Source organism: Carassius gibelio, chromosome A9 (assembly GCF_023724105.1).
Source record: "Carassius gibelio isolate Cgi1373 ecotype wild population from Czech Republic chromosome A9, carGib1.2-hapl.c, whole genome shotgun sequence".
Classification (NCBI taxonomy): domain Eukaryota; kingdom Metazoa; phylum Chordata; class Actinopteri; order Cypriniformes; family Cyprinidae; genus Carassius; species Carassius gibelio.
The window spans coordinates 10,616,263-10,639,568 of record NC_068379.1 but is presented as its reverse complement, the minus strand read 5'-3'; the positions used below and the strand labels follow the sequence as shown (position 1 = coordinate 10,639,568).

The 23,306-nt window shown below is 38.2% G+C and overlaps 1 protein-coding gene across 1 annotated transcript in view; it reads right to left on the bottom strand.

Annotated features, from left to right (window-relative positions):
* LOC128020222 (coiled-coil domain-containing protein 148-like) overlaps nucleotides 1–23,306 on the bottom strand; it is a 123,105-nt gene that overhangs the window by 60,444 nt on the left and 39,355 nt on the right. The window contains exons 5-7 of the mRNA XM_052607003.1: nucleotides 16,822–16,916; nucleotides 16,380–16,525; nucleotides 245–340 (exon numbers count right to left, since the gene is read on the bottom strand). Of these exons, the coding sequence (XP_052462963.1) occupies nucleotides 245–340; nucleotides 16,380–16,525; nucleotides 16,822–16,916 (337 nt within the window). The remainder of the gene's footprint in view (nucleotides 1–244; nucleotides 341–16,379; nucleotides 16,526–16,821; nucleotides 16,917–23,306) is intronic.

The following is a 23,306-nucleotide window of genomic DNA, read 5'->3' as shown; positions in this document are numbered from 1 at the left end:
TTCAACCCAAAACTTTTGTCACCCTTAAGTTGTTCCAAACTTGAATGAATGTATTTTTTTGCTTGAACACAAAATAATACATATTTAAATTTGAGTAATAATGACAATTGTAATTTTTGGGTGAACTGACCTATAAAATTACAGGTTACCAACATTTTAATGCGAAGTAAAAAATAAAATAAAAATAATAATAATAATAATAACAATTATATATAATTACAGTGCAAGTGTAATTTTAAATGACCTTGAGTTGAGTAACACAGATGTCCTCCTGTAGAGACACACATTCACACTGCAGTCTGTCCATGACTTCCTCCTGCTGCTGTCTGACAGACAGAACCTAAAACACAAAATAAATGGGGTTAATTAAAGTGAGATAATCAATGTATATTTTGTATGTGTCACACATACAGTGGACTGCCCCTGTGTTCCTGTCTTGTATTCTGATTGTATTCATTTAATTCAGGTGTGTCTCATCTAGTACCCAAAGTTTAGTTGAGTATTTAAAGTGTGTTCTGCCCCTTTTTGTCCTGTCCAGTGTTATACGTCTACAGTATGTACTACATCTGTTCCTGTGTGCCCTGTGTCCTCCTGTTTGTGGTTTGTTTATTAAAGAATCTTCAGAATCTCAGAATCAGAATCTCCACTGTCAAGCCCACCAGCCACTCCAGTGTCCATGTCCTGCCCAGTAAGGGCTCCTGTTTTCCAGTCCATCCCAGAGAGGGCTCCAGTTCCAACGTCCAGACCAGAGAAAGACTCTTTTCCCAAGTCCAGACCAGAGAGGGCTCCTGTTCTAAAATCTGGCCCAGAGAGGACCGCTGTTCCGACGTCTGGCCCGGGAAGGGCAACAGTTCCTGAGTCAAGCTCAGGGAAGGCCGCAGCATTTAATCAGCCGAGCATGAACACATCATCCCCTTCTGTCTATGAATCTTCGCCTGGCTCTTCCAGACAAGTTCAATGGAAAACCCAATGAAGTGTAAGGAATTTCTGTTGCACTGCTCCTTATTTGTCAACAAACAGCCCATGATATATACCACTGATACCAGTAAGATCTCCTTTGTATGTTCTCAACTAACTGATAAGGTCTTAGAGTGGGCCACAGCAGTATGGAGGAAGGATGGATCAGCTTTGCCCTCATTATGCACTTTTCTCCAACACTTCTAAGAAATATTCAACCATCCTGAGGTAGGTAAAAGTGAGAATGAACAGATGCTCACCATATGTCAGGACATAGATACTCCATCTGAGTATGACTTGTCATTTCGTACCCTCTAGGCTCAGACTGTTTGGATTGAAAGCACGCTTCACTTCAGTCTACCTTTTCTTCATTACCCTGATCCTGAATTCCTGTTCATAGTCAAAGTGGACACCTCAAATACTGGCATTGGAGCCACCCTTTCACAATGGCATGGCATCCACCCATGCTTCACGCTTGTCCATCCTTTCCCGCGAACTCAGTTCTGCTGAACAAAACTATGATGTCGGAAACAGGGAATTGTTGGCCATGAAAGCAGTCATGGAGGAATGGCAACTCTGTCTGGAAGGATCAAAGCACCACTTCGTTGTCCTCACTGATCACAAAAACCTAGAATATTTACAATCCGCTAAAAGACTGAATCCCACATAGGCCTGATGGGCACTGTTCTTTACACGCTTCGTCTTTCTGTCACATATCAACCCGGTTCAAGAATACCAAGGCTGATGACCTGTCACTTCCAATGCAACATCATGACAGAAAATGAACAGGCCAATTCACAAGAACCCTTTCCTCCCGATAAGACTTCTGTACCTCAGGAACTTCGAAAGAAGGTCATGCAACCCGTTCCATTGGGGCTCAGCTCTGGTCATCCTGGCATTACTGCCACTCTCCATCTCCTCTAGAACAGATTTTGGTGGCCAATCATGAGGACAGACACTACAGACAGCTACCATCTGATCCCCTTACCAGTCCACCACCGACCATGGTCCCATCTTGCTATTGACGTTATCACTGATCTCCCCAAGTCCAATAATAACAATACTCACCATAGATCCTTTTTCCAAGCCCTGACATTTAATTCCTCTTCCAAAACTACCCACAGCTTTTGAAACTAATGTAAGAGGGGCTGATGACCATAGGAGGAAACTTCCGTCTCTTGAGAATGGGTCCGTCGAAATAATGCAGGCATACACATTAACTGGAACTCTACTGTCTTTTATTTGACAGAGCTCAGGATTGAACTTTAACTCACAGCTCGCGTTACAGACTTTTTCTCCCTTGACCACTAGTGCGCATGTCCTCGTGCCAATTCACTGCGCATGTCATCGCGCCAACCTGTCATTCACGACACATACATAAACCAATCAGATAATCCTACTTGTATAACAATTTACACATAATATAAATAATCAAAATAAATCTCACATTTTTCCCCCCTTAGCAAAAGAAATGTCCTCATTTCAAATATACCAAAAAAAATAAATCTCACATTATGAAATGTCACAGTTAACATAAGAAATATAACATGCCATAGCACAATGTCAAACAGTGTCCCACTATTGTACAAAATTTTTTATCACCTTGTATTTCTGCCTTTTTTTTTTTTTTTTTTTTTTTTAAACCTCCTCTCCATCACAGCTCTTTGAGCAGACAAAGAAGTTACCTAGTATGAAAATGCAAGTGTTTGTACATTGAAAAACAGCAAACTTCAAACCAATAACAAAAGTACAATTTATGCACAATTTTTATTCATTCATTTATTTTAACAAGAAAACTTCCTAGGCCTTTTAATAACACGCCCTGAACGAGTGACTACACATTTTGACAAAGGTTCACCACCTACTGAGGAGGTATGTTCAACCAACTGAGGTGGCTGCTGCACAGCACGAGGAACTTGCGCTATGCGACCTGAAGGCCTACGTACATGAGGAACAGAAGAGAGTACAGGAGCCTCCTTTTCACCAACCCACAGCCCTCCTGATGACAAAGGGATTGACCCAGATAAAGCTGTGTAAAATGGTTTCAACTCCTGAACCCTTTCGTCCTTATCTTGACCATACCATGCAGCAGTAAGTGCTGGTTCTGTCCACTTAGACCTGTAGGGCTTCAAACGTTCATAGTGAACTACCTTAGGTTCTGCCTTTACATTTCTCACATTCAGCACTGTGTAAAGAATACCTGCCATGTCCACTGTAAGCACCCGATATGGTCCTGTCCATTTTGGCTCAAGTTTCTTTCTCTGTGTGGTTGGATCATTCATCCACACCAGATCACCCACTTTAAAGGGTCTGAATTTCTCATACCTATTAAAGTAGTACTCACGCTTAAGTCTCTGATCTGCACTAGTGTTAAGCACTTCTCGAAACACAGTTTCCATACGTTTGACTAGAGCTGAACCATAAGTCTGCGGAGTGTTTACGGCTCCATCTGATGGAGAATCAAGGTACATGTGTGCTGGTAAACGAGGTTCACGACCATGGGCCAAGAAGAACGGCGAGTACCCGGTACTAGAATGAGGTGTAGCATTAAATGACAGTACAACTGCAGATAAGTACTGATCCCATTCACCACCACTCTGAAAAAGAACCTTCGCTAACTGATCCTTCAATGTTCTATTGAACCGTTCTACCATTCCGTTACCACGAGGGTGGTAAGGTGTAGTTCTCTTTTTACTAATGTTTAATCTCTTACAGATGTCCTGCAAAATCTCTGACTCAAACTGACGTCCCTGATCAGAGAACAATTCCTCTGGAACACCGTGTTCAGGTATGTACCGGTCACACAACAACCGTGCTACTGTACCGGCTGTTTGGTCCACCATAGGATATGCGTTGACGTATTTTGTAAAGTGATCTTGCACCACCAACACATACCTGTTACCGCAGGAAGTGACAGGCAGTTCTGTGATATCAGTACACACAAACTGAAAAGGTCGTACAGTACTAATAGACTGAAGAGGTGCCCTTCGTTGAGGAACAGGCTTTTTCCGAGATTCACAAGCTTCACACGACTCACAATGCTGTTCAATGGCACTTCTCATTCCTGGCCAAAAACACAAACTCTGAGCTCTCTTCAGCGTACGTTCAGCACTGTAGTGTCCAGAACAGGGATCACCATGCAAATAGTGTAATGTGTCCTGAATAAGAACATCAGGAATGACCACCTGATAAGTTTGAGGTTTACCTGGAGCACTACAGGCTGTACGACACAAGACTCCACCCTTCAATACCATACGGGGAACCTGCCACCAAAGTTGTCTCAATTTCCCCTTTACTTGTCTAAGATTGGGCCTCTTATGATTTTCCACCCAACTAGAGACCTGAGAGAGCAAAGCATCTGTTTTCTGATAGTATGTAATGTCCTTGTCCTCCTCACCCAAAGACGTACACAGCATCTACACAGTAGACAGTAGACTTTCACATTCGGTCAGACAAATTTGTGACTCGACCTTAGGCTGAATTTCTGTACCATTTACACCAACAAAATCATCAGTCTGAGAAGTGAGGGGCAAGTAATCTGTTTGAATAGATACTGTCTGTGTGAGAGGTGTTGGAGTCGTGGATGAATCTACAGGAATACGAGACATAGCATCCGCATTAGTGTGGCTCTTGCCATCTTTGTGGATGATCACCCATTCATACGGATCAAGCTCCATAGCCCACCGACCTCTACGTCCCGTGGGATCAATATCAAATTTCAATTTTCTCAGGCCAACAAGAGGTTTGTGATCGGTGACTATTGTAAAAGGCCTGTTACTCAAGTAATGACGGAAATGTCTGAATGACCAAACAATTGCCCACAGTTCTTTGTCATAAGTGGACCATTTTCGTTTAGTCGAGGTAAGTACATGACTAGCGTATGCAACAACTCGCTCTTTACCATCTTGAGTTTGAGACAGGACAGCACCAATAGCCAGATTAGACGCATCTGTACTCAATGTAAACGGCTGATCAAAATGAGGGAATGCCATGACAAGCGGAGATGTCAGAGCATCTTTTAGGTGCTGAAAGGCTAGTGAACACTCATCGGTCCACTCAAAACGCACATCTTTGTGGGTTAGTCGGTGTAAAGATTGAGCCTTAAAGGCATAATCTCGCACGAAACGCCTATAATAGCTACACAAGCCCAAAAATGCTCGCACCTCAGTAGCTGATTTTGGAGTTGGCCAATCTCTTACTTTCTCGCTATGAGCTGGATCAAGAGACAGCCCATCCTTTGAGACAACATGACCCATGTACGTTACAGATGCCTCGCAAAAATGACACTTTGCAGGGTTAAGTTTGAGACCTGCTTCCCTGAACCTGGTCAAGATGTCTGTGAGGTTTGTCATGTGATCCTCAAAATCTTTACCCATACAAATGATGTCATCCAAATAAATGACACACTTTGTCCAATGCAGCCCTCTAAGGACTAGCTCCATTAGCCTTTGAAACGTGGGCGGACTATTTTTCAGGCCCATAGGCATCACTTTAAAATGATACAAGCCATCTCCTGTGGTAAAGGCTGTCTTTTTCCTGTCATTTGGATCTAATTCTACCTGCCAATAACCTGAAGACATGTCCATGGTAGAAAAATACTGAGACCCTGACAAAGCATCAAGACTATCGTCTATTCGAGGTAGCGGGTGCGCATCAGTAATGGTTACAGAATTCAATTTGCGATAGTCAACGCAAAATCTGTAGGTATTGTCTTTCTTTCTAACCATTACTACAGGACTTGACCAAGGACTATCACTATCCTCTAGTATATCTTGTGCTTTGAGTTTTTCTACCTGACGGTGAATTTCTGCCTTGAGAGCAGGAGAAGTCCTGTAGGCTCGCTGGGAAATTGGAGTATCATCTACGGTCCTGATTTTGTGGGTAACCAAGCTGGTTCTACCGTAGTCCTGATCATGCTGACTGAAAACATCAGAAAAAGAGGTTAGCAAATCTGTCAGATTCTTATGCTGTGTCACAGATAGCTCAGTATTAGAGAGATCTGGTAGTACATGTGTCTTGGGCTTTGCCACTTCACTTGACACAAACACATTGTCAGCATTTACACTTTTCACCTTTTTCTCAATAATCACAAAACCATCCTGATCGCTCTCAGAAATGAAATGGAACGTACCAATTGGAGTACCACAGTACAGAGAAATGTCATCTGCAGAGGGATTGACCACCTTCACATAAACTGAACCCTTATCTGCTTTTGTCACAGTCCATGCAAACCCTATCTTAGAATCTTCACGATAGTAAGGCTCAAACACACCCGTGTAGCCATTTGACTGCAAACCTGTGTAGGGTGATGCAAGTTTTGCAGTGATTACAGCCTCTGACAGAGCAGGAACCATCCTAGTGGTACACACAGTCACATCTACAAGTTTAAGGGGATGCTTATCTACACCCATAAAGGATATGGAGTCCTCACCAAGCTGAAAAGACATGTTCTGCATGTTAATCACAATTTTGTGCATAGACAAAAAGTCCCAACCAAGTACAAGTGCTTTGGAGCAATTTCTGATCACTTGAAATGAATGTGACACTGTATGCTTTCCCAAAGTGACATTCACTGACAGTGAACCCACTGAATCTAAAGTGTCACCAGAAATGGATGTTAGAGGTATAAACTGTTTCACCAAGGGTCTTTGACGCAAGGTAGGAGTAGACATTCTGAAATCTTCACTGATAAGCGAAACATCAGCACCCGTATCAATAAATGCATGCACTACTGTGTCTTCGATAACAAGTTCCACATTTTGTGTCACGGCCTGACCAGAGTCTGAAGTCACATGATGCTCAACAACGTTACCAATGGGCCTGGTGTCAGTAGCAGTTGGCAATTGGCCCTCATTGTCAACTACTGATAGTTTCCCTGGCGCTGATGAACACGTGAAGGAGACTGGAAACGCACATGAGCAGGACTTGGAGAACGATGACTCCGCCGATTTAAGTATCCATCCGATGACCTGACACCTCGACCATTGTCTGAACCAGAAGCATGATCCAGAGAATCCCGAGCTGTAAGGCGCTGCCCACGTTCAGGTGACATCCTAGGACTTTGATCACGATAGCCCTCATATCTGTGTGCTTTGTAATAGGCCCTGTCGCCACTCGTATCTCTATATGATGGTCTACTTCGCTCATAAAGAGAGTCACAGTTAGTATATGAATGTCCGTCATACCTGCGACGTTCAGATGTGCGCCCACGTGACTTGTCTGGGGTAAGACTGCAATGCTGTCGATCCGGTGAAGAAATGTGTCGGCCATCATACCTCTGTCTGTTAACCTCTAGCTGAAGTTGATCCACTCTCTCTGTCAAACGTTCCAAGGTCTGTTGAAGTTTCATGAAGTCCCCTGATGTAGCTGAATGAACTGCAGGAAGTGCTGTAGACATCATGGAGCAGGGAGAGGTAGGTACAGTCTGTGGAAGAACGTTGAGGGTAGATCCAGGAAAAACTCCTGCTGCCGAAGAAGTCCACTGTTGCGGGTGAGATGGCAGCAGTACCTTGCTGGCTTGGTGTGCCTGTTCAGTCTGTAAAGCCAATGTAAGAGCAGCATCCAGTGTATCTACACCTTGTTCATGAATGCGAAGCTGCAGATAAGGTTCAATTCTTTGCTAATTCTTTGCATTAGCCTCATATGTGGGAAAAGCTTCATCCACCAAATGGCTAATTTCTGCTGCGAAAACTTGGAGAGCCTCACCAGGCAGGCGTGTGCGTGCATTGACATAACCTTGAAATGTGGAGAGATAAACTCGTTTTCCAAAAACAGCTTTCATTTTTTCTTTCACTTGTTTATAGTCTTTCTTAATGTCACTAGGCAAACTGTCCCAATAGTTAAAAGCGGTACCACCAAGACAAGTTGGCAAAAACTTTGCTAACCTGGCGTTATCAAAATCAGCGCTAGCCTCCACAGTCACTTCAAAGCGCCTGCACCAGTGGAGAAAATCTTCTTTCCCGTCGCCCAAAAAGATAGGTGGAAAATGTCCATTAAAGCGCTGCACTGCATGTGAACTGCTAGCGCCAGGCAAATCGCATGCTGAGTCTGCTTCACTCATTATAGTTCACAGTTCAGAAGTCTCAGTATACCACGATAATAAAATGTCCCAAAAAGTCCATTAAATTAAACAATGATTACCCTTTAAAGTTCGCGTCGTCCTGTTTCTTTAAAGTTCCCAGTCAAACCAACGCTGTAATCCAGAGATCAGACAAATGCACGAACAATGCACGCACAAATCTGTCCACGGTTGAAACACCAAGCAAAATAGACGTCACGGATAACAGACATCTGAAATCTTGCGCTCGATATCAGTCTCCAACGTCGTGATGCCACATCCATCGCATTTACTACCCGCCGAAGAGAAAGTTCACTCACGCGCCATGCACGTCGTCCAAACCCGCTGCCACCATAAATGTAAGAGGGGCTGATGACCATAGGAGGAAACTTCCGTCTCTTGAGAATGGGTCCGTCGAAATAATGCAGGCATACACATTAACTGGAACTCTACTGTCTTTTATTTGACACTCAGTATTGAACTTTAACTCACAGCTCGCGTTACAGACTTTTTCTCCCTTGACCACTAGTGCGCATGTCCTCGCGCCAATTCACTGCGCATGTCATCGCGCCAACCTGTCATTCACGTCACATACATAAACCAATCAGATAATCCTACTTGTATAACAATTTACACATAATATAAATAATCAAAATAAATCTCACACTAAATAATAAAAGCAAGGAATTTTTTTTAACTGATTAGAAAAATGTATTTAAAATTAAATAAATAAATGTAAACAGTTAAGAATAGAAAATCATGATACATAAAATGCGGTGCAATCAGTTCAGACGTAGCACAACTAAACAGATGTGTTTTGAGTCTACATTTAAATATGTCTACTGATTTAGCACATCTGATCTCTTCTGAAATCTGGTTCAAACTGTGAATGGAAAATAGCTAAAAGCAGACTCCCCTTGTTTTGAGTGAACCCTTGGTATTTCTAACTGACTTGATCCTAATGATCTGAGTGGTCTATTAGGTTCATAGTCAGTGAGCGTATCTGCAATGTATTGAGGTCCTAGACCATTGAGTGTTTATAAACAAGTAGTAATATTTTAAAAACTGGTGTGATATGCTCAGATTTTCTGGTTTTTGTCAGAATCCTGTCAGCTGCGGCTATCTAATGGTCTTTTTGTGAAGACTGGTGAGTAGTCCACCCTGCTGGTGATAAAGGCATAAACAAGTTTCCAAGTCTTGACTGGAAACAAACATTTAATTATTGCTAAGTTTTTGAGATGATAGTATGCCGATTTATTTATTGCTTTGATGTGACTACGGTCACACCAAGATTCCTGACTTGATTTTTTATTATTTGACGCCTAGAGTCAAGGTATGCATTCACATTGAGAACTTCATCTTTGTTTAAAAATGCAATGACTTGAGTTTGCTCTTTGTTTAACTTAAGAAAAACATCCCACTGTTAATTTTATCAATACCTTGGCAGAGGGAGCCAATGGGGCTGTAGTCATTTGGCAATAAGGCTAGGTAAACCTGGGTATCTGCATAGCTGTGATAGAAAATGTGGTTCTTTCTCATTATTTGACTAAGTGGAAGCAAATGCAAACTGAACAAGAGTGGCACAAGAAAAGACATCCACTTAGACGTATCGTCACATTTACTCACACAATAACCTCTCCCTTCTAAGTAAGACCTCAACCATTTGATACGTTTGTTTGACCCTCTAACTTTAGCACTCACTATTCTAATTCTATTCTTAAAAAATATATATATATAATCTTTTTGTATTATGTTTTCTTTTCATTCATTATACAAATAACAACCCACACCACAATCAGTCAAGCTCATATCACCAGCAAAACTTACACTCATTTACATCCTTCTCTTCACTCTCTGAGGCAGAAGTCTCAAAACTCATCCTTTCTAATCACCCTACTCAGTCCCTTCAGAAAAAAAAAAAAAAAAAAAAAAATTGTGATTGTTGCTGGCAAAAATCCTTGATTTTGTGGCACGTTTTCTTAAAAAAAATGCGCCGGAATATGCAGGATATTTTTGCAATTTTATGCAATGAAATTGCGTGAACTTGCAAAAACTGCGGTTTGATGAAAAAGAGAAAAAAAGGTGATTTCCCCCAACACCTTTTTCTCACCAGGCTACTACCTTAATGTAAAGAGTAATTCCTTATTACTTTCTATGATAAGCAAGCATACTAAATCACAGAATATTTAAGTTGCAATATCTTACTGCAACTTAAATTATTTTACATACTACTAATATAATTACAACTGTAAGTTTTTGGTACTGTTCTGTAACAAAAAAAAGTGCAATCTTACAACTGTAAAGTTGCATCAACTTCTGAATGAAACTACAACAGTGTTAGTAGCCTAGTGAGAAGGGGGTTTTGGGGAATCACCTTTTTTTCTACTAATCACCCTACTCAGTCCCTTCAGAAAAAAAAAAAAAAAAATTTGATTGTTGCGGGCAAAAATCCTTGATTTTTGGCACGTTTTCTTAAAAAAATGCGACGGAATATGCAGGATATTTTTGCAATTTTATGCAATGAAATTGCGTGAACTTGCAAAAACTGCGGTTTGATGAAAAAGAGAAAAAAAGGTGATTTCCCCCAACACCTTTTTCTCACCAGGCTACTACCTTAATGTACAGAGTAATTCCTTATTACTTTCTATGATAAGCAAGCATACTAAATCACAGAATATTTAAGTTGCAATATCTTACTGCAACGTAAATTATTTTACATACTACTAATATAATTACAACTGTAAGTTTTTGGTACTGTTCTGTTACAAAAAAAAGTGCAATCTTACAACTGTAAAGTTGCATCAACTTCTGAATGAAACTACAACAGTATTAGTAGCCTAGTGAGAAGGGGGTTTTGGGGAATCACCTTTTTTTCTCTATTTCATCAAACCGCAGTTTTCGCAAGTTCTCGCAATATAATTTGGCTCTACTGTCATGTAACAAATCGTGAAACTGCTTGGCGCATTCTTTTGCGCTTATTTTTGTTGGCAAATAAGAATGATTTGCACGCTTCAAGTTTCACCCTGGTTTCACCGCGGGGTTTGCAGATGATATTCACTTCTCGTAATTGCGTCACTTCATAAGGTTCCCATGGCAATAGGGGGAAAATGGCGCTTCACTTGTGTGAAATAAATGCAACATTTTTCAACTTTCTGCTAATATATATGTGAGTTTTTTTGCAACGAAAATACAGGGATTATGAAAATCATTCTAGCCCCGCATATTTTGCTTTCTAAAAAATCGGCAATTTATGTGGCAAAAGAGCAGCGTATTTGAAAAAATGCGACCCCGCATAAATATGCGGCCTTTTGCTGATTATGCATTAAATCAGGTGATCGCATAATCGTGTTTTTCTGGAGGGACTGCCTACTACTTGCCCGCTTGATCCTATTCCATCTCATCTCCTTCAAGCCATTTCTCCTGAAGTTGTAACTGCACTCACTCACATCATCAACACTTCCCTCCACACTGGTGTTTTTCCCTCATCATTTAGACAGGCACGTATAACTCCACTACTTAAGAAACCCACCCTCAACCCATCTCTTTTAGAGAACTACAGACCAGTTTCCCTTCTTCCTTTCATTGCGAAAACACTTGAAAGAGCGGTGTTCAACCAAATCTCCACATTTATCACACACTACAGGCAAAAGACATCTCAGGAAACACACTTCAATGGTTTGAGTCTTACCTATCAGATAGGTCCTTCATAGGTTCTGTCATTCAGAAACATGGCTTTTCATACCACTGCTATGCTGATGACACTCAACTCTACCTCTCATTCCATCCTGATGATCCGACAGTAGCTATTCGCATCTCAGCTTGTCTAACAGACATTTCTTCCTGGATGATGGACCATCACCTTCAACTCAACCTTGCCAAGACAGAACTGCTTGTGATTCCAGCAAACCCATCGTTCCATCACAAATTCACCATCAATTTAGGCACATCAACCATAACTCCTTCAAAAACAGCTAGAAGCCTTGGAGTTATGATTGATGATCAGCTGACTTTCTCAGAAAACATTACTAAAACTGACCGATCCTGCAGATTTGCTTTATTCACCATCAAGAAGATCAAGCCCTTTCTTTTGGAACATGCTGCACAACTCCTTGCTCAAGCTCTTGTTCTGTCCAGGCTGGACTATTGCAATGCCCTCTTGGCAGGTCTTCCAGCCAATTCTATCAAACCTTTACAATTAATCCAGAACACAGCAGCAAGATACACTTTTTAATGAGCCGATAAATTAGCCAATCACATCTCTATTCATAAATTTGCACTGGTCGCATAAAATTCAAGGCATTGATGTTAGCCTACAAAACCAGCACTGGCTCTGCACCCATTTACCTAAATTTGTTACTTCAGACTTATGTGCCCTCTAGAAGCTTGCGTTCTGCAGGTGAACGTCGCTTGATTGTGACATCCCAAAGAAGCACAAAATCACTTTTATGGACTTTTAAATTAAATGTTCCCTTCTGGTGGAATGAACTCCCCAACTCAATCTGAGCAGCTGAGTCCTTAGCCATCTTCAAAAATCGGTTTAAAACACATCTCTTCCATCTTTATTTGACCCTCTAACTTTAACACTCACTATTCTAATTCTATTCTTTAAAAAAATATAACTACCTTTCTAATATTTTTGTATTCTATTTTCTTTTCATTTATTATGCAATTGTTTATGTATATGTAACACTAATGAGCTGATGGTATTTCAGCCATCTGTTCCATACTAGTGAATCCTGACACTTAACACATTCGGAACTCAAAAGACCAGAACGTGAGTAAACAAGGACCTTTGTTGTTTACATAATTCACCATTTTGGCCGCCCTGAAGTCGGCCACATCCTGCCTTGAGTGACAGTTATTTACGACAAGAAATTCCAGAGTCACGTGGGCGAGCCTCAAAGGAGACACTAAACCAACCACATTCCTGAACACAAATGAAACCTTTCGTATAAGTCCCTTACTTTCATCGTTATTAATAATATGTATTTTGAATATGTTTTGTGTGTACCATGGTTAATCCCTGTTATGCGAGGATTATAATTTTTCTAGCTTATAAATTGGAATTGTTTCTCCTCACCAACTTTCTCAAAGGGAGCCATGGGCTGCAACCCCCAGTCCCTTGCAGCTCGTAAAATTTTACGACCACACAGGACTACACAGGACAGGAAACCTAATCCTTACAAAAGAATGGTAAAATGTACTCAAATGTAGTCTTAATGTGTATATTATTGATTTTGCGGTGCATTAGAGGTTTCCCATATAAATTGGGACTATCTGCAGTGTTATCATGTGTTAATCAAATCTTTAAATATGTGTAATTCTGCATTTGAATGTAACTTCATGTTTTTATCATTTATACATATTATGTTTAGTATCGTTGTGATCGTCATGTTCTGACAAACCCATTTATCTAGAGCAAAGTAATGAAAAATGTATTTAATCTGGAATTACGAACTTGCTAGAATAATCCCTGGAAATTGGACAAGCCCTAGATCACCAGGGGGTTGTCTCCACAGAGACAAAGGAACTTTTTCATCCACTTCAGATCACGGACGTTCATTGGCTGTTCACGCGAAAAGAGGCGGGGACCATCTCAAGCCATAAGAACGACCGAACAAGGTCCGCCTTCTCTCTTCTTCTCCTTCTCCGTTCTCGAACACGCTGCTCTCCTGTGCGACCAACGTTGCTTCCGCGCGGCCTTAGGCTTCCAAAAGTTACTGACTATGATTTCCATACCTGAGCTCCTTATGTGATTTTATTCTATTTTCTCTCTCTCTCTCTCTCTCTCTTTTATTTGGATTCCGTTATGTCTTGTATAAAGCTTACTGTTTGTATTGTCGTATGCATAATTACTCTGTGTGATTTGTAGTTTGATGTATTACTAGTTGATTTATTAAAAACCCATATACTGACGATTGGCTTGGACTCCACCCCACTTACATTACGAGTCACTGAGATGTCTAATCTTTAGCTACAAGCTTTAAATTTAGAAACTAAATTTATCCTAAGGATAGGATAATGTTTTCATGGCCAGAGAATATTTTCCCTTGAATTATAATAAGTGATAACTTTATTGGAAATTGATAGGTCAGTCTGGTTTGCTGGACAAACCACTGTTTGATTTGCAGTAATTTACATAAGGCATATCACAACAATTGATATGGAGAATGGAATATTGACATATTAATGAGTAAATTACAGTGCCCTGTGATTATTTATTGGTATAGGCAATTGAGCTATTTTTCATAATCAATCAAATTTAATGTAACTGTCATCTGAGATATAAATTAATCATATTCCTGATTAATTATTCAAATTCCCTATATATCATTTGAGTTAATTATTCTGTAAGACTCATTGTTGTTACATATATGTGTAAAGACCTCTAACTAGCTTGCTCTATTCTTTTATCTTTTATTCTATCTGTTTTCTTTTTATTTATTATATTAGTTAAAATCCCATGCTATGTGTACTGTGTTAACCTAACTCAGACTTGTTATAGCACTTATATATCATTGCTCTTTTTGTTGTTTTTGATTGCTTCCATTGTCCTCATCTTTAAGTCGCTTTGGATAAAAGCGTCTGCTAAATGAATAAATGTAATGTAAATATATATATATATATATATATATATATATATATATATATATATATATATATATATAATATAAAACATTTTTTTTTTTTGGCTGTATATATGTGGTGTGTGTATAATAGAGTGCTGCATTGGATTTGAATCTCGCGGTGAATGGTGGTGTGTGGAAGAAATGGAGTCAACACAAGAAGTTGAGAGGAAAATTAACTCTGCTGTTTACTTGGCAAAAGCAAAGCAAAGCAAGTCAGGTATCTGGGAACAATTCTCATTTGTCAACTGAAAATAAATTGTGAAAAATCCTGTCCTCTCAAGTATTTAGTATTATTTAATAATTTAGTATTATTTATTTTCTTTTTTGCAATAGCCCGTTAAGCAAACTATTGTGAATGTGAAATCTGTGAGATTTTTTTTTAAAAAGCATTCTATTTTGTTTTATTTCGTTTTGTATTTATTTTTCTGTTTTTTGTTTTTATTAAAAAAGATAAATAGATAAAGTAGAATTAAAATAGAATATAAAGTGCTAGAGTTAGAGGGTCAAATTAAAAAGAAAGTAAGTAAGTTCAGTCCAAATCGCACAAATATAATTTACAACTGTTCTTGACACTTCTCTGGCTTATTTTTGACCCACTTCTGTTGAATTTACTTCATAGAAATTGTTTAATGTCTACGAACAATACCGTTAGCATCTTAACCATTTTCAGAGGAGGTAATGTATGCTAACTCTACAGACTGAGCTCTTCATGAAAGTTTGGGATTTTAATCACATCTTTATGTGTAGATGAGAGGCTTGACACTTTTGTAAAAGTTTTGCTAGATTTTTCAATGTGTGATTGGAAATATATTATTTTTTAATTATTATTTAACCTAAATATAACTACCAAACATCCAGTTCAGACGCATTTTGATCTCGTCCCCTCCAAACACTGCACAACTTCAGAATTTTTTTTATAAAGGATTTTATTGTCTCTGAATATATGATTTTGAAATTCTGAATTGCATCTTCCTCATCTTTTTCAACCCTGGCCTGGTCTGTGTTTCCCAAAAGCATTGTAAGCCTAAATTGATCGTAACTCCATTGGTGACAGTCATCCAATTAGGATGGATTAGATCACAACCCTGATGTTACAAAAAACGTACATTTAATTTTATTAAATAACAATCCAATAAAATGCTATATTACACTTTGTTTTCTTTGTGTGGGTGTGTGTATATATATATATATATATATATATATATATATATATATATATATATATATATATATATATATATATATATATATATATGCTTTGGATAAAAGTGTCAGCTAAATGAATAAATGAATAAATGTAATAAATGTCGTTTCTTGAAGATAGCTAAGGACTCAGCTGCTCGGATTGAGTTGGCCAGGTCATTCCACCAGGAGGGTGATTTTGTGCCTCTTTGAGATGGCACAATAATATGCCACTCACTTGCAGAAAGCAAGTTTCTAGAGGGCACATAATCGTGAAGTAATGAATTTAGGTAAATGGATACAGAGCCAATGGTGGTTTTGATTATATGGCTAAAATATGAGTGGATTATAACATTTAATGGCAAAATGAAAGTTTGGAAATGTGAACTGATATTTTCTACTGACACAATACAGAAACAAATATAAACAAGTGACTTAAAATATTTTTTAGCTAGTGAAAATACTAGTGTGTAATTTATATAACACCATTTTGTGTTGAAAATGGATGTGTATGATCAATAAGAAAGATTGCATTGTTGATTGTTATTGGTTACCTGCTGTGAGACTTTCTCTAGCTCCCTGATGTGATTGGCTGTTGAACAATGTGATGAGATTCTATACTGAAGATCCTCTCTTAGCTGATAAATAGGTTCCACTGTGGTTAACCGAAACTCCTCACGTTCCTGTTCCAGTTCCAACTCTAGATAAACACAAAGGATGCACTTTATGTGACCTAATAAAAAATCATCCTGCCTAAAAAGAATTTATTTATTTTTAGCTGGTTTTCGGTCCGGTCAGGCTGGTCTAGTTTTAAACAAGTTTGACCGTGCTAGGAAAATTGTCAAGCCAACTGAAATTTGCAAACCAGCTGGTCGTGAATGTATTATTATTTTAAATAATAAATCTTAATTGTTATTTCAGCAGGAATAATTTGAAACAAACAACATTTAATGTATGTAATTTCAATAGAACAACTAAAATTAGAAGGAACCTTACCATATTCCTGTAACTGAGAAATGATATCTGTGCCTGCTTCTTCTTTGAATCCACCTCCATGAAGAAATTGTTGAAAGTCCTTCTCAGTCTTGTGCCTGATACATTCAATAAACATTATAGATCATACACTTGAGATTAAAGGGGTCATATGATGCGATGAAAATTTTCCTTTCTCTTTGGAGTGTTGCAAGCTCTTGGTGCATAAAGAAGATCTGTAAAGTTGCAAAGACTAAAGTCTCAAATCCAAAGAGATATTCTTTATCAAAGTTAAGACTCTGACACACGTCTACGTCACTTTGTGAAAATATTTGCGTAATGCTGCTCAAATGTTCCCGCAAAGAAAGGAGTGGTTTCAGTAACCCAGTTAGTGTTGAAGCTGACTCACCCTCATGTCATTCCAAACCCGTAAGACCTCCGTTCATCTTCTGAACACAGTTATATACAGATATTTTAGATTTAGTCCGAGAGCTTTCTGTCTCTCCATTCAAAATCTATTTACGGTATACTGTCCATATCCAGAAAGGTAATAAAAACATCATTAAAGTAATCCATGTGACATCAGAGGGTCAGTTAGAATTTGTTGAAGCATTGAAAATACATTTTGGTCCAAAAATTTTGATTCAGCATTGTCTCCTCTTCTGGGTCTGTTGTGAGCACGTTCACTGCAGTGTATGATATCCAGTTTGCGAACGAATCACTCGATGTAACCGGATCTTTTTGAACCAGTTCACCAAATCAAACTGAATCATTTTAAACGGTTCGCGTCTCCAATATGGATTAATCCACAAATTACTTAAGCTGTTAACATCAACGTGGCTGACACTCCCTCCCCCTTTGGCAAACCAATAGTAATTAATTTACTGAAACAGTACACTGACTGAACTGCTGTGAAGAGAGAACTGAAGATGAACACCGAGCAGAGCCAGAAAACGAAAAAAAAGATTGACTCATTCTCGATTCAAGAAGCGGTTGCATAGGTTTCTGGATCACCAGTGGTGATAGGAAGTTTGCTTCTTTTCCATGAATCAGTTCTTTCGGACAGTTCGATTCAATAAACCAGTTGAAAAAAATGGTTTAACAGTCCTTTTGCGCTCGTCATAATGACGTCGATGGCAATGACTGCCCTTCATTGCTTAAAAAAAATTCTAACTGACCCTCTGATGTCACATGGACTACTTTGAAGATGTTTTATAACCTTTCTGGACATGGACAGTATACCATACATAGGTTTTCAATGGAGGGACAGAAAGCTCTTGGACTTAATCTAAAATATCTTGAACTGTGTTCCGAAGATGAACGGAGGTCTTACACGCTTGGAACGATATGAGGGGGAGTCATTAATGAAATGATTTTCATTTTTGGGTGAACTAACTCTTTAAGATTACTTACAACAGAACACCAACACATTTTATAGACAACCGTTCCGTGAACCTAGGATGGGAGGTAATTCTGACTTTGCTACGACAATCTGGTGCTTCTGAATCAGCTTCTGTAAGTACGTTTTGACATTAGTTTAAGTAGTTACTACTGAATGTTCAAATGCAGAGTTTTGTGTGTTGGCCCGAGACTCGAACCCACAACCCTAGTGTTAGAAGTCAAACTCTCTAACCACTAGGCCACAATTTCACAACTTGAGAGAGGTGGGGCATAGAGGACCTATAAAAATTTACAGTTATTTGAAAAATTATGTTTTTTTTTTTTTTTTACATTAAAGCATGTCAAAATATTTTGTTACACCAAATACATAAAATAATGATCCTTAAAAAAGCATGAACCCTTTAAAAAAATGGTTATTTTCCCATGAAGACATGTAGGGCAATGACCATGAAAATGAAGAGGGAGCACTTTCTAATGGTTGACCTAATATGGTACATTACATTGGATCCTCAGAAATTGGCAGATATTTAACAAACTTTAATTCCAATATAAGCAAAAAACAAAAGTGACAGGTGGTTGCGGAACAGATTTATCTTTACCTGAACACCATGATGGTCTATGCAGATTCTGGAAAATTACTTTATTGACACACTGTTTTCCTAATTAATGTTGTTCAGTTGCTTTGACACAATCTTTTTTGTAAAGTGCTATATAAATAAAGGTGACTTGACTTGACGAGCGTGAGGCCTCTCTTTCCCAGTGCACACGCACACTTCTCTCTCTGCGTCTGCTCTGTTCAGCGAGTGGGGGGAAAGGAGCTGCGTGTAGCCTATTTGATTTTATCAGATAACAGCATGGTTACAAATCAGGATTTTTGGGCAGATTAACATCTTGGAAGGGAGACCTGGTTAGTCGTAACGCATCGCTATCAGTCCCTATTTCATAGTTTTTAGAATTTAGCTGCTATAAAATACAGTATGTGGCACAGAGAGGCAAACAAATGTAATAATAAATAATAAATTTACATTTTGCATGTTCAGAAGAAGTGAGCTGCACAGTCTTGCAAAATTTAAAACAGGTTTGTGTAAGTAAATTGCTCAGTGCAAAGAAAGAGAAGTGATATGAACCTAGGATTTCTATGGGGGGTTTTTTTCATGAAAAAATAATAACTAATAGATATTACAGTTCTATGAAAAAACATCTATTATCTATGAAACATGTCTACTCTTCATGCTCTGTTAACTATGGTTTCACTAAAAATAAACATATATTACATCCAAGCATCCATATTTGTCCATGCCCATGTTGATTAGATCAAAAACTTGAAAGGTCTAACTAACCAACCAACTAACCAAGACTAGGCCTTAGTCATATTAAGATATTTAAGCAACTTAAAAAAAAAAAGGTATATATATATATATATATATATATATATATATATATATATATATATATATATACAGGTCCTTCTCAAAAAATTAGCATATTGTGATAAAAGTTCATTATTTTCCATAATGTAATGATAAAAATTAAACTTTCATATATTTTAGATTCATTGCACACCAACTGAAATATTTCAGGTCTTTTATTGTTTTAATACTGATGATTTTGGCAAACAGCTCATGAAAACCAAAATTCCTATCTCAAAAAATTTGCATATTTCATCCGACCAATAAAAGAAAAGTGTTTTTAATACAAAAAAGTCAACCTTCAAATAATTATGTTCAGTTATGCACTCAATACTTGGTCGGGAATCCTTTTGCAGAAATGACTGCTTCAATGCGGCGTGGCACGGAGGCAATCAGACTATGGCACTGCTGAAGTGTTATGGAGGCCCATGATGCTTCGATAGCGGCCTTAAGCTCATCCAGAGTGTTGGGTCTTGCGTCTCTCAACTTTCTCTTCACAATATCCCACAGATTCTCTATGGGGTTCAGGTCAGGAGACTTGGCAGGCCAGTTGAGCACAGTAATACCATGGTCAGTAAACCATTTATCATTGGTTTTGGCACTGTGAGCAGGTGCCAAGTCGTGCTGAAAAACGAAATCTTCATCTCCATAAAGCTTTTCAGCAGATGGAAGCATGAAGTGCTCCAAAATCTCCTGATAGCTAGCTGCATTGACCCTGCCCTTGATAGTGGACCAACACCAGCAGCTGACATAGCACCCCAGACCATCACTGACTGTGGGTACTTGACACTGGACTTCAGGCATTTTGGCATTTCCTTCTCCCCAGTCTTCTTCCAGACTCTGGCACCTTGATTTCCGAATGACATGCAAAATTTGCTTTCATCCGAAAAAAGTACTTTGGACCACTGAGCAACAGTCCAGTGCTGCTTCTCTGTAGCCCATTTCCTGCACACGCCTGTGCACGGTGGCTCTGGATGTTTCTACTCCAGACTCAGTCCACTGCTTCCGCAGGTCCCCCAAGGTCTGGAATCAGTCCTTCTCCACAATCTTCCTCAGGGTCCGGTCACCTCTTCTCGTTGTGCAGCGTTTTTTGCCACACTTTTTCCTTCCCACAGACTTCCCACTGAGGTGCCTTGATACAGCACTCTGGGAACAGCCTATTCGTTCAGAAATGTCTTTCTGTGTCTTACCCTCTCGCTTGAGGGTGTCAGTGATGGCCTTCTTGACAGCAGTCAGGTCGGCAGTCTTACCCATGATTGCGGTTTTGAGTTATGAACCAGGCTGGGAGTTTTTAAAAGCCTCAGGAATCTTTTGCAGGTGTTTAGAGTTAATTAGTTGATTCAGATGATTAGGTTAATAGCTCGTTTAAAGAAACCTTTTCATGATATGCTCATTTTTTGAGATAGGAATTTTGGGTGTTCATGAGCTGTATGCCAAAATCATTAGTATTAAAACAATAAAAGACCTGAAATATTTCAGTTGGTGTGCAATGAATCTAAAATATATGAAAGTTTAATTTTTATCATTATCATTACATAAAATAATGAACTTTTATCACAATATGCAAATTTTTTGAGAAGGACATGTATATGTGTGTGTGTGTGTGTGTGTGTGCATATATATATATATATATATATATATATATATATATATATATATATATATATATATATATATATATATATGTGTGTGTGTGTGTGTGTGTGTGTGTGTGTGTGTGTGTGTTACAGGTGTGCATCTTGACACAGAACAATGACATTGACATATTTTAAGATATGTTAGAGCAAGATATCTTCAGTTGAGACAGCTCAAAGAGACAGTCTGTGAAACCATGGGGAAATGTATTAATTTAAGGTACATTTAAAAAAGATAACAATGTGTGATTAAATTGTGATTGTTCACAAGCTAACTCATGACAATCAAGCAATAAATCACGATTATATATTTTAATTGATTGACAGCCCTAAGTTAAAATGAAAAAAAAAAAAAAAAAAAACGATGTTACCTCATCAGTGGACTTTCCTCGTCAACATAGGCTATATTTTTTTCACACTTTTCTAATTTTCACTAATTTAAGTTTTTATATGAATGATCCTCTGAAGGGAACTGATTGTCTTCAGAAAAGTTTTGATGGCAATTTCAAACCAATATATTTCTGAAGTTCCAAAAGCACCTCCTACTGCCAGAGAATGAATGTGCATTTTCAATAATCCAGTATGTATTAGTTCAGACCAATGCGAAAATTCACCTATATAAATCAGTTTTAAATAATATAATAATATATACCTCCAACTCTTTCCTTTTCTTAAAAAAAATAGTTTAAAGGTTCAATTTTGAGGTTTATCTTTTTATTATTATTATTTTTTTTTTTACTTGTATCTCAATGGTAACTCAGTTGCTATTCTGTGGTCTACAACATGAAATAACAAAAGTGTCTGCTAAATTAATAAAGTAGGGCTGGTAAGCAATTAAAATTTTTTATCTAATTAATAACTTGATGTGATGATTAATTAATCTAACTAATCACACATCAAATTTGTAGAAATTACTCTAAAAAGATAATTTAAAGTCATTGTTGTGTAAAGCATCACATAGAGATTACAAAAAGAAGGTTCAGCAAGAAAAAATTTGTTTGATAACATTTTATACATATACTCTTTTGGACCATGTGAGTAAATTATGACAGAATTGTCATTTTTGGTTGGGCGAACTATAACTTTAATAATTTATCTTCTTAATTATATTATTATTACTATGAAAATATTAAATTATTTATTTAATGAAATGATACTCTAAATAATAAATAATAAACTAAAACTGACAGTAGGTGGTGGTAAATGTCTTAATAATTAAGTCATCAAGTCATTTATTCATTCGATTCATTCAAATGGCTGATTCATTTAGGAGTGAATAAAGGGTTCTTTATGAATGGTTCATTGAATCATTAGGCTTGTTTGACTTGAAGCGGATCATCACCATTAGACCGACCAGTGTGTGACATCAAAAAACCACAAGAGCTTTAGAGAGCAGACAACTCCTTGTGCTTTTGAATCACTCTCGCGGTACTTTGATGTCATACAACGAACGGTCTGTGCAGCACCACTTCAAATCCAACGCGACTATGGTCAGTGGTTCAACGCGCCAAATGGTTCACCAAATTCGTCCATAACATGGATTAAGAAATGAAATGCCGCTGTGGGTTGCTCAGGGATGAACAGTTCTGATTTTTCTTTATATTTTGGTTGGCAAAATAGAGCAGACAGACAACATTGTGTCTATCACATTATCACATTTGAACTCATGAGATATTACACTTAGCCTACAGCTCGTGTGATATTTCTTAAAGGTCCTGTTCTTCGTGATTCCATGTTTTAAACTTTAGTTAGTGTGTAATGTTGTTATTAGAGTATAAATAATATCTGTAAAATTCTAAAGCTCAAAGTTCAATGCCAAGCAAGATATTTTATTTAACAGAATTTGCCTACAACGAACGACCAGTTTGGACTACATCCCTTTAGTTCTAGTTCTTGCAGTAATGAGGTCACTAAAACCGTTTTTTGATTAACCTCATGTGAATACACAAAAAGGGGGCGTGGTCTTGTTGCGTTCCGACGGAGAAGAGGAAGAGTTGTGTTTGTCGCCATGTCGAAGAAACACTGTTATTTTCATCTCGGAGTCCAATCACCATTGTTTGGGCTT